Source organism: Mustelus asterias, chromosome 19 (genome assembly GCF_964213995.1).
Source record: "Mustelus asterias chromosome 19, sMusAst1.hap1.1, whole genome shotgun sequence".
Lineage (NCBI taxonomy): Eukaryota > Metazoa > Chordata > Chondrichthyes > Carcharhiniformes > Triakidae > Mustelus > Mustelus asterias.
Genome location: NC_135819.1, coordinates 9,011,786 through 9,028,006, shown reverse-complemented (window position 1 = coordinate 9,028,006; position 16,221 = coordinate 9,011,786). Strand labels below are relative to the sequence as shown.

Genomic DNA, 16,221 nt, shown 5'->3' with positions numbered 1-16,221 from the left:
CAGAAAGAGCACTGAACATAATAAGATCGTTTTTTTAAGTGCTGCTGAATATTAATGTACATCAGACACAACTGCGAATGGAGTGACAAGGTCTTGTCCTGGGGTCAGTATCAGCCAGAACCACTTGAAGATCTCAAAGCCGTTCATTGGTAAAACTTGTGCCAAAGATATTTGCCCAGGACTGTTTTTTTCATTCATTCATGGGTTGTGGGCATCACTGGCATTTATTGTGGACATTTATTGCCCTTCTAATTGCCCTTGAGAAGGTGATGGTGTGCTATCTTCTTGAAGTGATGCAGTCCATGTGTTGCAGGAACATCCACAGTGCTGTCAGAAAGAGATTTCCAGCATCCCGACCCAGCAACAGTGAAGGAACAGCAATATTGTTGCAAGTCAGGATGGTGTGTAGCCAGAAGGGGAACTTGCAGGTGGTGGGGTTCCCATTCCCTTCTGTCAGAGGTTGCAGGTTTGGAAGGTGCTGTTGAAGGAGCCTTGGTAAGTTGCTGCAGTGCATCCCGTAGATGTTACTCACTGCTGCCACTGTGAATTGGCGGTGGATGGAGTGAATGTTGAAGGTGGTGGGTGGGTGCCAGCCAAGCGGGCTGCTTTGTTCTGGATGATGTTGAGCTTCGAGTGTTGTTGCAGCTGTTCTCAAGCAGGATAGTGGAAAGTATTTCATGACACTCCTAACTTGTGCCTTGTGGATGATGGACAGGCTTTGGGGAGTCAGGAGCTGAATTTACTCTGTAGAATTCTCAGCTTCTGATCTGCTCTTGTAACCACAATATTTATATGGCTAGTCCAGTTCAGTTTCTGGTCAATGGTAACCCCCAAAAGGTAATCTCAGAGAATTCTGTAGGTTTTGCTCAAAGCTTTTTAGGTGTGGAAGATGTGAGGGTGATTTGTTAAATATTTTAACATAGTACAAATGTGCAAAATTTGAACAATGTGCACTATTGGTATTCAAGCCACAAAAGTGGATCTGGTTCAATTCAGTGGAGCTTTGTTAAGTCCCATAGACAAGAGGCACAATCTTACCAGCCTGACGTGCCCATCGATCAGCATGGCAAGTCGGGAAGAGAGCACGAGAGGCCAAAAAGCTGATTCGCATCGAGAAGGGCTTTATGCTGAGATTGCTTGGAACTCCATATAATTATCAAGTCCGGCACAGCTGCTTCCCCGTTCCCGGATGCTTCCCAGCTCGCCGGCGAGAATTATTGCTGTTCTGCAGTAGAGGAGATCAGGCGCCATAGCCACACTGAGGGGCAGGCTATTAAAGCTCCCGGGTGGTTGGGGGCATGGCTGGGCAGTGCCCAATTGGGCACTGCAAGTGTGCCAGGGGCAAGGGAGTGGGGGCCTAAGTGGGGGTGGGGCCTGAGTGGGTGTAGGGCTATGCACAGAGGGGGCCTATGGGGTGGGGGATGTGGTGGTAGACATGCAGAGGTGGGTCGCGGAGAGGGTCATAAAATCACAGAATACCTGCAGTGCAAGAAGTGACCATTTGGCCCATTCAGCCTGCACCATCTACAATCCCACCCAGCCTCTATTTCTGTACCCCCATGTATTTATCCTGCTAATCCCCTGACACTAAGGGGCAATTTAGCATGTCCAGTCAACCTAACTCGCAAATCTTTGGACTGTGGGAAGAAACCAGCGCACCTGGAGGAAACCCACGCAGACATGGGGAGAATGTGCAAACTCCACACAGACACTCACCCAAGGCCGGGAATCGAACCTGGGTCCCTGGCGCTGTGAGGTAGCAGTGCTAACCACTGTGCTACCATGCTGTCATGTCAGGGGTCCGCCAGTGTTCCCATTGGGAGGAGCCTGATGCCCCGATGCCAGCGTCCCATATCGATGTGGCGTGTGCAATGCCGTCAATGAAGGGGAGGTGAGGTCCGCTGTCCGTGGGGTGGTTGAGGTGTGGGAGGAGTTCTCCTGGTTCACCGGAAGAGCGGGGTACCCTGCAAAATGGTGCCAGAAAGTTCTGAAGCTGGCTTCACTGGCGTGTGTAGGCTCCATCCCACCCCATTCCCGCGCAAAGCTCCCAGCAATCAAAAACACTGACAGAGTGCTGGAAGGTTGCAGTGCTGATTTCGCCGAACAGACCGGCATGAAGGATCCCCATTTTCTTTCCGTTATGAGTGTTTATAAAGCAGTAATCAGATCATTTTAATCATGAGTGTGAGGCTCAAGAGACTGTATATTTATGTTTCCTAACTTATAACTTACTGTTAGCAGCACCATTGGAAATATAGTGTTATTACATAATACTCCAGTCATTGTATATTACATAATAACCCACATTATTTAAAATATATGGCATAATAGGCCAGTATGTCTATCTTACATCTGTCAGACCATTTTATGACAGTATATATTGTATACTAAGCAAAGTTAGTATATTTTAACCATAATTTTAAATATAATAGTATATTTACAATTACTTGTATATTCCTTAACTGCATATGTAAATGAGTGTACACTGAAAGACAATACATATGCGTGTATTGCAGAAAGAAGAAAATCAAAACTTGCATTTATATAGTGGCTTCCACAACCTCAGGATGTCCCAAAGTGACTTTAGCCAATGAAGTGGAGTCACAGTTGTATTATAGGAAACATGGCAGTCAATTTGCACACAGCACGCTAATGCAACAGCAGTGGGGTAAGGACCAGATAAATCTGTCTGTTAAGTCATTATTCAGGGAGGAATATTGGCCCTGGACACAGATAATAGCTCTTCCCTTTTTCAAAATCAGGATTTTTTTACATTCATCCCCGAGGGCAGGTGGGATCTCTATTTAATGTCTCATCCAAAAAGATGGCAACTCTAAAGTGGAGCGCTCCCTCAGTGCTGTCCTGTTAGTGACCGTCTGGATTGTTTTGCTCAAGTCTCTGGGGTGGGGCTTGCACCCACAACCTTCTGGGTGGGATTTTCCGGTTCCGCCCGTCCAGAGACCAGAAATTCCTTCTGTGTTTCTATGATCCCTTGCCTGACTGTCACATTTTCGGTCCTGCCTGTGACAAATTCCCACACTGGGTGGGTTGAGAAGGTTTAGGCCTCTGACTCAGAAGCAAGCATGACACCATTGAGCCAAAGCTGACACACTGATTATAGGAGTCAGCGAACCTTTTATAAATCCTATGCATCATAGGATTGGCAGGGATGAAGAAACCCACCGGTTGGTTATTCAGGAGGACTATGCTGTGTGATAGGTTGCATTGAGAAGCATGGGGATGCAAGATCTTTGTTCCTGAACAGTCACAGTTCAGCCTTGATCTCAGCTGTGCAACCATAAAGGTCCCTAGTAGTGGCTGAAGACTCAATCTGTGGCAGAAGAGGACTGGAAAATTTATCACGTAGAGCATGAAAAAGTCTTCATAATGAGAAGATGTGGGGTATCAAAATAATCTTTGTCCTGAGATTGAGAGTTTAAAACTGGGCAATTCTTTTTTGATAACTTGCTCCTTCATGAAGGTACGTTACAGGTGTGTGCATCAATCTGCAGCCCGAGTATACATGCATATTGCTCACTGCAAACTGAGCAGCAGCAGAACCCCTGGCTGAATAGTCTCCTCTCCAAGCCACATGATTATATGGTAAACTTTCCTTATCCTGCTGTCGCTCTGGTTGAGATCGATAACTCAGCACAGGACAGACATCAAATTTGGGGATTCACCAGTCTGCTTGGCTCAGTATCAAACTAGTTGGATACGTCTCCATTCTAAGACTTTTGAGCATTAATCATTTTGGGATCTCTTACAAAGTTGGCTATGGCAACAAATACAAAATAATTTACAGTTGCGGAGTAGCTTATCATGCATCACAGATTCACACACATAGTGAATTACTTTTAAATGTAGTGACCATTATTCTGTAGGCAAACATGCAGCAAATTTGCACACAAATAATGAGAGGAATAACCATTTTAATTTATTTTTATGTAAATTAAAGGAGGAATGTTGGCAAGGACACAGAGATAATCTCTACTATTCTTCAAATCTATTCAAGGAATCCACAGCATTTACCTGTGTTAAGGAATAGCCAGAAGATTTAAGTGTCTCACTCAAAGACTGGCACATTCAAAATGTAGCACTTATTTGATAATGCATTGGAATGCCAACCTAAATTATGTATTCAAAATCTGGACTGTGACTTGAACTCACAAACTTCGGACTCAGTGTTAATAACTGAACTTGACTGACAATACTACTGGTCTGTGACAACTGAGTGTTTTATTCTAGAATCCGTCAATGATTGCTATCATGGCAAGACAGACTGCCATTTTAAGGCATCTGATATTCATTTGGTAGAATAGAACTTGAGTATTGCTGTAAAAAGACATTCTTGTCAAAGCGTTTCATCTTGCACTCATCTGGACAATTGCAAAGAATACCATTGTCAGTGGAAGCAATAACTTTATACTGTATGAGAAGAGAATGCTGATTGGTTTACAAGTGGATATTGACTGGTAGAGGTGTTGCCAGGGAAAATGCATCAGTTAATTGCTAAGCATTGCTTGAAAATTTAAACCAGGCAATTTGACCTTGATTGGTCAAGGCTTGCCCTGAGGAATGAGTTAGCAAATGGCCGTTATTTATTTTGTTTAGCTGAAACAGATGCAATGTGTGTACCTGTTCTTTCTGTCTGCAAAGAACAGGACCTGGTGTATTAATATATGTACCTGCCCGTACCCACAAATGCCTGTGAGCCTGACTTACAACCTTGGTGCCAATTTCAGTGCCAGTGTTTTGCTAGGTATATAGACCGTATGTCCCAAAGACTGGCAGATTATATAAAACAGCATGTTCCTTCCACTGTTTGCAATGGGCAAGGTACACCAACCTGTGCTTGCAAAATATAAAACAAAGTGTCCAACATTAGAATTGATTCTGTGATGAGGCAATTTATACATAATCCTCCGTGTGCTAATGTGTTGACAACCAATTTAAGATTGTCAGTCGGGCTCGCAGTGTGGTGCATTTGCATGTACTAGAAGCTTCATCTTTTAATACATAGGGCCCTGCTCCTTGCAGAATGAACATACACACACACTGTGCCTGTTTCAACTGAACCAAAAGAAATGACAAACATTCACTGGTTCATTCCTCAGGGCAATACCTTGACCAATCACAGTCAAGCTGCCTGGTTTAAATATTCAAATAATGCTTGGCAATTGTCAGCCATTATTAATGAGTGCATTCTCCATAGCAATGCCTCTACCAATCAGAGTCTACTTGCCAACCAATCAGCCCTCCCTTCTCATACAGGATAAAGTTATTTCCCCAACGTTGGCATTCTTGTGATTGTCCTGGTCAGTTCAGGAGAGAAAACTTTGACAAAATGTCTTTATTCAGCATCTAATATTCTACAATATATGCATTCTAGTTAATGAGCTTTGCATTTCACACAATGTAACCATATTATCTTAAATGTTTTGTTAAATCACTTGAAAACATTACATACTTCTTCCGTTTGTGTCTCCTTTCCTTTGCCGTTGGATCCTTCTCATCTCTCTCTTTTTTTGTATCATTGTCATAAGTGGATTGAGCATGTCGGCTCCTACGCCGTTTCTCTGGCCCATCTGGATTCTCGCTTTCTCCGCCTCCTTTCCCTTCCTTGTTGCCCCTGGTACCCTCCCTGTGCTTTGAGCGCCTTTCACTTCTTTCGCTTTTGACACCCTCCTCTACTGCACTGACATCATGACTTTCTACATTACGCCGGTGTGGCCTGTGTCTGCGCTCTCTATCTCCCTCAGGCCTTGGTGAGGCACTTCTCCCTTCTTTGCTTACTCCCGGTCTATGTTGGTGCCGCCGGTGAGACTCATTGGTTCGATTCCTTTCACCATCGCCATCCCTTGTACTTTTCTCATGGTTTCCTTCCCGGTCCCTTCCACGGTATTCCACATCTCTTGGAACACCATCTCGATTGGATTCTCCTTCTTTACTGTTACTGCGATACCTCCTGGGCCTGTCTCCCTGTTCCAATCCCCCCATTTCCCTCTCAGATGTCCTCTCTTTGTTTGGATCGTTGGCTCGATCATGGTAACGAGTCTGCTTTCTCAGAAACTCCTCAGCCCTCTGTTGACTGCTTCGTTGATCAGCTGTTGGTTCTGAAGGCCTGGTTTTGTTAGTGTTGTTGTTCCTATTTTCCTGAGGGTCAACGACCAAAGGTCGATCCAGGTGTGTTTTCATGTCACGTCGGATATTCATTGAGTAGGCCATTTTCCATCTCTCATCGGGGTCTAACTCATTGTAAATAGCCTCCCGACTGGTCATCAGATTTTGCTTTCTCATCTCATTCATTCGCTGTTCCCACACTGTCTTTCCATGTTTCTGGTTCTTCTGTTGTTCTTTCCTGTGAAGAAAATAGAAGTTACCAGATATTCTGACCAGTGCAACTTCCAAAACTAATTATGCAATAATACCTAAAACCTGTCTGCTTGCAGGTGGAGTTTAAGGCCATTCTTTTTCAAGAATCCACTCCACCTACTTGATTTCTCATTGTATTTCAAAGCCTCAAGAGGATTGTCTATTGTCTCTGAGATCTTGTGTTATGTTCATTTGAATGGATTTTCCTCATAACCTGATTATCTTCTGGATGAAAATTTCACTTTAACCCTCAATCTCATTTTGCTTATTTTTTATCTGTGGCTCCTACAGTGATCAATTTGCCTTTATTGATCAACTTCCCATTTTTGAAGACTTCTACTGAGTCACCTCAACATTTCATCACTAATGAAAACAAAGCCAAACTCCTTCATCTTTCCTTATAACTTTTATTTCACACAAATGGAATCATCCGTTGCACCGAATAGCGGTCATAAAATTTTGGGGGTACAGTTTCTGTTTTGATGAAATATTAGATGGGAAAAGAGGAGATAATAAGAGGGTTCAGCATCTTTGAAAGTCAGGGAGTCTTGATTAAATGTATCCCAGGCAGTTAAGAGAAGCAAGGGAGGAAATAGTGGAGGTGCCAACCAAAAAGTATTTTTACTAAATGTAACACAATTTTAAATAACAGAAAATTATTTAAAAGAACTGTGCATAATCATTTGCTAGTTGCATTGGCATGTACTAGTCAGTTTCTTAGTGAATTAAAGTTGCCTATTTAAGCCCTTTCTCCTAAAAACAGCTTAATTTTAAGAGCCTTCTTAAAAGGCCACAAACAATCCCAATTAACAAAAATTTACCATGCCAATTAATTTGACGCAAAGCCCGTCATCAGCTTTGAGAGTTTTTTTAAAAAATCAGCACAAAAAATTGCAGAAACTCAATTGTAATGATGACTCCTTTTGAAATAATATTTTTGAACTGTTTTGATTTCAGCTAAACAACAAGATAACATAAATCAAACTAAATCAAGTTTGTATAAAATAAGGCTGGCCTCCATTTTTTGGAACCTTCTCAAAATCTCATATTTGGGTGCTTAGGAACCTATTTATAAGTAATTTTAAAGCAATATCCTATGTGAAGCATAGGTTACACAAAGTATATTTTTATCCTAGCTCACAACCTTGGCATCCCCGGTTAGGCCGATGTTTATTGCCCATTTCCTAGTTGCCCTGGATATGCCTATATGACTTCAGCGGGCAGTTAGCAATGAACTAAACTAATGTGGAACACAAGCCACATATAGGAAGAATTGGATAAGGATGACACACTTCATTCTCTGAAGGACATTAGTCAGTTAGATTTTTATGATAAACCACTTTAAAAGATTACATACTTTTCTGTTTGTGTCTCCTTTCCTTTCATGCTAAATCCCTGTCAATTCTTTTTTAAATCAAGTGCCATAAGTAGATTGAACATGACAGCTTCTACTTTTCTGCCCCATCTGGATTCACCTTTTCTCTGCCTTTTTCCTTCCAATTCAACATTAATCTGCTTCAACATTAATCTCTGAAGTGGAGATTTTTCTTTTCTCAGTTTGATGCTAATTAGAACTGAAAATTGGGCAGTTAAGGTCTCTGTTTTCGTACCCAATAGAAAATACATTAATGATCAATACTTGTTAATCAGAACTGAGATGTTGCACCTATCAGGAATTGGCTGGGTCTCTTTTCTTTAGAAGAGATAATGCTGATGAGTGACCTAATAAAAGTCTTTATAATCATGAAAGCTTTTGATAGAATCAGCATAGAAAATGTTTTCACTTATAGGCAAGACCGGAACTAGGAGCCATAAATATAAAATAATTACTAACACATCCAATAAGGAATTTAGAGGTAGCTCCTCAGTCAGAGATTGGTGTGAATGGGGAACCTTCTACCACAGGGTGAACAGTATAGATGAATTTAAGGAGAAGCTGGATAAACCACGAGGGAGAAAGGAATCTGCTGATGGAGTTAATGCATACGGGTGGGAGGAACATCGTATGGAGCATAAATACCAGCATTGACCATGATGGGCCAAATGGCCTATTCCTGTAGTTTGGACACTGCTACATAATAAATAGATTCGAGTTGTTGGAGACTAATTTCACTTATGAACTTACAGCCACCAGAAAGAAGAGGGGTTTTTTTCTCATTGGTTTAGCTTGGAATTGAACCCGACTTCTAGAAGTGAAAGAAAATTCGTCCAATTGACCGCACAATCTGGGATGGGTTTGGGGTTAGAAGACCTGGAATTGCAGAAATGGCCTATAATAATGGCAGTATCGAGTAGAAAGCTTTCTTGCCTTCAGGGAAAACAATATCAATACATTTTTACTTGATTTAAACTTCAAACTGAATCATGAAAAGAAGCAGAAAGCATAAAATTGTGATGAATAAAAGAGAGAAAAGTAAGATGTAGCTGAGGTTGGTGCACTCAGTGCCATGCTTACTTACCAGAGTGCAAATGAAATCCAGCGCATTCCATGCAGCATGCAATCAGTTAAATGTGCAGAGTTCAACATGAGCTACTTTGCAAGGCAGGAAACTGGAACAGCATATTCAATATTTTTCTTGATTATCCCTCCCTCTTTTCTATTTTCCTTCATTGTGCACTACTTTTCATTAGAGGGAGAATGACTGATCTGTCATAGCACATGGGTCAAGCAGAAGGCTATACGATGCATCAATAACAAGATATAGTTGCATCCAAATGCCTTGGTTATCCATTCCTGGAGAACTTAGCCTATTGTGCTCATGAAGTAATACGATTGAAATAGAAGACACATTCACAGTGTCAGCAACATGGACCTATGGGTCAGATAATACATGGCTAAGTTCAGAGTAAAGATGTGTATGTTCAATCATAAATGATGGGCGGAATTTCCCCCCAAAATTTCTAAGTGTCATAACAGCGAGAAACATGGGGTTAACTGCGCCGGTCTCCCAGGCACGCTCCGCATCACAATTCTTCGACACTCAATCACTTTTTTGGAGAGTTGGGAGCTTGGCATCAGTACAGAGGGATGCAGAGCTTAAACACACTGGTGAAACTGGCTTGAGTGCCGGCCATCATTTTGCAAGGGTGCCCTGATCTCATGGTGCACCCCTCATGGACATCGAGCCTCTCACCTCTCCTCCCCCAACTTTATCGGCAGCATGTCCTTCTCCCCACCCCGACACGGGGCGTCCACACTGGGGCATCAGGATCCAGCCAACGGGTCCCCTGGCTGACCCCAGACATGACCCCAACCCCTCCCCTAACCCACCCCCCAGTTTTCACCGTCTTTGCGACCAATCCTGCATGATCCCTCTGCATATCCCCCCACTGCTGTAATTGCTCACAGCCAGGTCCCACCTCCTGGCACTGCCACCGACACACCAGCCATGTCTCATGTCTGCTGTCGGCGTGCCCGGTGAGCACTGTAAGATTGGTGGTGCCCGACGGACATTGTCTGGCCATGTCACTGAGCACAAGGGGCTTTGATAATCACCCGAGCCCCCCGGCGTGACCAACTCGCCAGGTCTGCGCTAGTGCAGACCAGTAGTGATTCGCGCCGCGTGACGTCTCGCCGGAGACGTGGAAAGAGCTGGGAAGATAACAAACAGTTTCACAACGGACGCAAATCGGATTTTTAGCTTTGCATGCTATTTTCCCAGCTTGCCGCGCTGATTGCTGGGTGCGGTGAGGTGGTAAAATCATGTCCAATATGTCTCACCTCTGACGGAAGAGACAAACTTGGAGCAGTAGCTAGGAATTCATAGAAATCACAGAAACCCTACAGTGCAGAAAGAGGCCATTCGGCCCATCGAGTCTACACCGACCACAATCCCACCCAGGCCCTACCCCCATATCCCTACATATTTACCCGCTAATCCCTCTAACCTACCCATCTCAGGACACTAAGGGGCAATTTTTTTAGCACGGCCAATCAACCTAACCCGCACATCTTTGGACTGTGGGAGGAAACCGGAGCACCCGGAGGAAACCCACGCAGACACGAGGAGAATGTGCAAACTCCACACAGACAGTGACCCGAGCCGGGAATCGAACCCAGGTCCCTGGAGCTGTGAAGCAGCAGTGCTAACCACTGTGCTACCGTGCCGCCCATGGCAGATGATTGGAAACATAGGCAAACCTACCCTGTGCACATTATGTGCACATTATGAACAGGGGCTGGGAGCATACAGTAAGATGAAAAGCTGCTCTTAATCATATTGGAGATAAAATATTCTCCACCTCAGGGCACACTGATGTCACAAAGACCATTGCTGATCATAGGTGTAACAGCCAGGTAAAAACATCAGGCAGCGTAACTGAGTTTGTGTACACATGGTTGTGTTGCAGTATGTATGGATGGGAGAGTGGGGAGGGACTGGGGTATTTTGAAGAACTGCTTTGTAATCTGACTGACTCCATTCATTAACCAGAGATATTACTCCATTTCCACCTGCAAAGTCAACCAGTGAGAAATTAAAATGCAAGTAACAAAATAGAACTGATGAACATTAATGAGAAAACCAAACAAAACGAAAGATTGAAAGGAAATCATTTCATGCATCATGACGGCAACAAAGTCCAAATACAGAAGTAGTTCACGCAACTGTACTACACAATCAACAAAAGTGGTTTCATGAATACACCAGCTTGCTTCATTTTGGTGTGAAGGACAGAATTTTATGATATTGGAGATCGTCCCACTGAAAATCTATAATGGTTTACAGGAGTGATTTACTTAGAATCATTGAATTCCTACAATGCAGCAAGAGGCCATTCAGCCCATCGAGTCTGCACTGACTCTCCGAAAGAGCATCCTACCCATGCCCTCTCCTTCAACCTCTCCCTGTACATGTACCATGTCTAATCCACCTAGCCTGCACACCTTTGGACACTAAGGGGCAATTTAGCATGGCCAATCCACCTAATCTGCACATCTTTGGACACTAAGGGGAAATTTAGCATGGCCAATCCACCTAACCTAGTCTTTGGACTGTGGCAAGAAACTGGAGCACCCGGAGGCAACCCAATGAGACACGAGGAGAACATGCAAACTTCTCAGAGTTACCCAAGGCCGAATTGTACCCGGGTCCCTGGCACTGTGAGCCAGTAGTGCTAACCACTGTGCCACCATGCTGCCCCTTATCTGGTCCTGCCCACAGTGGGAATTGGCATGGCAGGACCGAAAAATTTGGAGAACAGCCAAATGTCTGTTGGCCTTGGGGAAGAATTTTCAGTCCCTCTAGCCCCGCCTGTAGAATACATAGAATTACACAGAATGAGACTGCCTGTTGCTACAGTTTCCCTGCTATCTCGTTTCACAGAAAGAATACCAATATATTGAATAATTATTTTATAGAACTTCGTTCGTGGCTTTTTCTTTTATCTTTTCCTATCCCAGGGATGTTGAAGCTACCCAGTTGAAACCATCGAATTTCACACAGACCAAAGATCTTGCAAAACATGACATCAGTCATTTTATAGTTTAGGTCAATCAGAACAAGAAAAATCAATTAATATCTGTACAATACCTAATATAAAGATAACAATTGTACACAAGTTCACTACTATCTGCCCACAACCAATACCAAGTTGAGTCCAGTCTATATACACACAAGATATATTTATCTAATATGTGATATATATTATATAAATGTTTTGTGACTTTGAAAAGAAGTTGAGTTTTAATACATTTTCATTTCCTCAATGGGCCACCATCACCAGTGCATGCAATCAAGGTATCCATCAATGTATATATTTTTTAATTCATTTATGGGATGTGACATCGCTGGCCAGGCCTGCATTTATTGCCCATCTCTAATTCCCCTTGAGAAGATGGTTGTGCCTTCTTGAACCGCTGCAGTACCACACAGTGCTATTAGGTATATGCGAAAGATAATAACTAAAAATAACGTCTGTAAAATCAAAGGTCTACCAGTTTACGTTGGAAGGACCGAAAAATCTCTACGCTCCATCTATTGTCAATCTCCTAATGTTCAGTGGGGTATGCAACAACATGCAAAGAACAAACAACAAGCATCACAAGGGGCGGAATTTTACGACCTCGCTCGAGCGAGACTGGAAATTCCCGTCCGAGGTTAACGGAGATTTCCATTGTCGGACCCTCGCCCGCTCCGAGACTATGGCGGGTGAGGCAGTAGAGTTCCGGCGAAGATATCTGAAAGCTTCAATCATGTAGTCCTACTTTGAAATTTATCTCTCACTGAGCTTCTTCCAACCATTATTTTATTTTTGTAGATGACCTGAAGCCCAAAGCACAAAAATGAAGCCTTTTACAAGACGTCAATGCCCAGCAACAGGAACAACTCAGTAGCACCCTGAATGGCTAAGCTGATTGAGTCCCAAAGGACATATTTGCCAGACTGGACAGGATGTAGGGAGTGAGAAAATCAGCCTGAGGTCCTGACTAACCTACCTGTTGCAGATGCATCTAACCATACTGCAGGAATGACCTTTTGGTGGAGATAAAGTTCCATCTCCACAATGAGGAATTCCTCTGTTGTGTTGTGTGGCAATACCATCACCACCACAGTGCTAAATGGAATAGATTCAGAATAGATTTAGTAGCTCAAATTAGCCATCCACGAGGTGCTCTAGATTATCAGAAGCAACAGAACTCTATTTTAACACAACCTGCAACCCCATGGTCCGGGATATACCTCACTCTACCATTAACAAGATAGGGACCAACCCTAATTCAATGGCAGGTGCAGGAGAGCATACCAAGATTAGCACCAGGTGCATTGAGAAATGACTTACAACACAAGACCACATGCATGCTAAACAGCAGAAGAAGCACGCTACAAGCAGAGCTATGTAATCCCATAACTACCAGATCAAATCAAAGCTCTGCTGTCCTGTCCCATCCAATAATAAATGGTGGTGGATGACACAGCAGAGAAGGAGAAGGCTCCATGAACATCTTTTATCCTCAATGACGGTAGAGCCCAGCAAGTCAGCGCAAAATTCAATGCTGAACTATTTACAGCCAAAGTGCCAAGTGAACGATCCATCATTGCTTCATCTTGAATTTCCCACAGAAACCAGTTTTCATCCAATTCACTTCACTCCATGTGACATAGAAACTAGAAGCAGGAGTAGGCTAATCAGCCCTTCGAGCTTGTTCCGCCATTCATTTTGATCATGCGAATCAATATCCTGATCCCCCCTTTCCCCCCATAGCCGTTGGTCCCTTTAGACCAAAGAGCTGCATCTAATTCCATTTTGAAATCAGACAACGCTTTGGCCTCGGCTACATTTGGTGGCAGTGAATTTTACACATTCACCACCCTCTGGGTAAAGAAATGTCTCCTCACCTCAGTTCTAAAAGGTTTACCCCTTATCCTCAAACTATGACCCCTAGTTCTGAACTCTCCCTCCACTGCGAACACGCTCTGAATCTACTCTGTCTAACTCTGTTAGAATTTCATAAGTTTCTATGAGATCCTCTCTCAGTCTTCCAAACTCCAGTGAATATAATCCTAATTGACTTAGTCTTTCCTTATATGACAGACCTTCCATCCCAGGAATCAGCCTGGTAAACCTTTGCTGTACTCCCTCTATAGCAAGGACATCCTTCTCAGATAAGGACAACAAAACTGCACACAATACTCGAGATGTGGCCTCACCAAAGCCCTATGCAGCAAAACATCCCTATCCCTATACTTAAATCCTCTTACTATGAAGGTCAACATACCATTTGCCTTCTTCACTGCCTGCTGTACATCAAGCCACAACGGAGTACACTGGATACAGAAAAGGCTTTGAGTCCTGACAACCTCTCAGAAGTAATATTGAAAACTTGAGTTCCAGAATTAGCCATACCACGAGCAAAGTTGTTCCAGTATAGCAACTGACATCTACCTGACAATATAGAAAATTTTCCAGGTACATCCTGTACCCCCCCACCCAAACAAAAAGGACAAACTCAATCTAACCAATTACCACCCCAGCACTCTGCTCGCAATTATCATCAAAAAGTGATGAAGGTGTCTGCAACAGTTTTATCAAGCTGTACTCACTTATGAATAACCTGATTACCAATGTCAGTTTGGGTTCCGCCAGATGCATTCTGCTCCAGGTATCATTAGAGCCTTGATTTAAACATGGACAAAATACCCGAATTCCAGAACTGAGGTGAGAGTGACTCAGTTTAAAAGCAGCATTTGACCAAGTATGACATCATACTCGTCGGAGGTGACGAACACAAGGGGTCACAGGTTCAAGGTGAGGGGGGCAAGGTTCAACACAGATGTCAGGGGGACGTATTTTACACAGAGGGTGGTGGGGGCCTGGAATGCACTCCCAAGCAAGGTGATTGAGGCGGACACGCTGGGATCGTTTAAGACTTATCTAGATAGCCACATGAACAGACTGGGAATAGAGGGGTAGAAACGAATGGTCTAGTTGGGCACATGAACGGCGCAGGCTTGGAGGGCCGAAGGGCCTGTTCCTGTGCTGTATTGTTCTTTGTTCTTTATCACGGAGCTCTACTAAAATTGAAGTCAATGCATACCTGGAAGGGAACACACCACTGGCTGGAGTCATATTTAGCACATATGAGGATAATTGGGGTTGTTGAAGGCTAATTATCTCAGTCTCAGGACATCACTACAGGAATTTCTGAGGAAACTGTCCTAGGTCCAACCACTTTTAGCTGTTTCATCAAATTATCTTTCCCAAATCGTAATGCATTTTTTGATGATTTTGCAGCATTCAGTATCAGATACTGAAGCAAATCATGCATTCAGCAAGACCTGGACAACATCCAGACTTGGGCTGATAACTGGCAAGTGATAATCATGCCATACAATTGCCAGGTAATGACTCTCTCCAACAAGACAGAATCTAGATACCCAACTTGATCTTCAATGGCATTACCATTACTCAATCTCCTACCATCAACATCCTGATGTTTATTATTGACTAGATCCTAACAAGATGTATAATTAATTCAGCTTAATTAAGTGTTAATTGGCACAATAGCGTGAAGATTATTGATTGTGCAGATGACCTAATGTCAGGGGGATATCTCAATAAGAAGCACACATGGGTGGGTGGCAGGATGTCCTCAGCAATTTTATCTTTTAAGAGCCATTTAATGGCTGTCAGGAGGGACAGCCAGTCAACTGACAGTGGTGGTTGTATCATAGTGCTGGTATTTTGCTGTGAGATACCATTTTTAAAGGCATATGTGTGACACTCAGGCAGGCTGCAGACCCAAACTCCATGGTCAGTGATGGGTGAATGCTACAGTGAGATGGGTGGAAAGTAACATAACCATAACATCTCAGCAGTGTGGTGCAGCATATTTACCATTGTGTGACTGGCATAGATGGTCATGAGACAGGGGTCCAAGCTTACTCTTGCATGGGAAGTGTACTCAAGGGATCATCAATGCACAGGCAATGAAGTGCCTTTCGTCTCCATGACGACACCAATGGAGGAGGAGACCATATACATTAGATGGGTCATAGTAGAGCAACCTTGCATTGGGATGAAGTAGAGCCAATGCAGAGTAGGTAAAGTGATGATTGCATTCTTCATTCCTTACACTGCGTGTGGCCTTTGGCTCCAGGCTGAGTGTTAACAACACTGGAAGGTCCTGATCAACAGGAGGCACTAGAGGTTAGTTGAAGCTGTAGCTGTTTCAGTTAAATCATGTTTCTCCAGCAGGTACAGCAGCAGATGAGGAATAGATCAGGGTTGCTGCAACACTGGAAAGCTCACAGGATGTAATGCCATCTCAAGACACTTAATTCCATCACACTCTTCCTCAGCGCAGATACACTCACATTGGTGGGATTTGTTAGGCCTGTAGACGGG

General features: G+C 43.4%; 1 protein-coding gene across 1 annotated transcript in view; it reads right to left on the bottom strand.

The window, feature by feature from the left end:
* Positions 1 to 16,221, bottom strand: part of cacna1ab (calcium channel, voltage-dependent, P/Q type, alpha 1A subunit, b) — a 572,403-nt gene that overhangs the window by 193,631 nt on the left and 362,551 nt on the right. Inside the window, exon 20 of the mRNA XM_078234782.1 lies at positions 5,471 to 6,361. Coding sequence (XP_078090908.1) covers positions 5,471 to 6,361 — 891 coding nt within the window. The remainder of the gene's footprint in view (positions 1 to 5,470; positions 6,362 to 16,221) is intronic.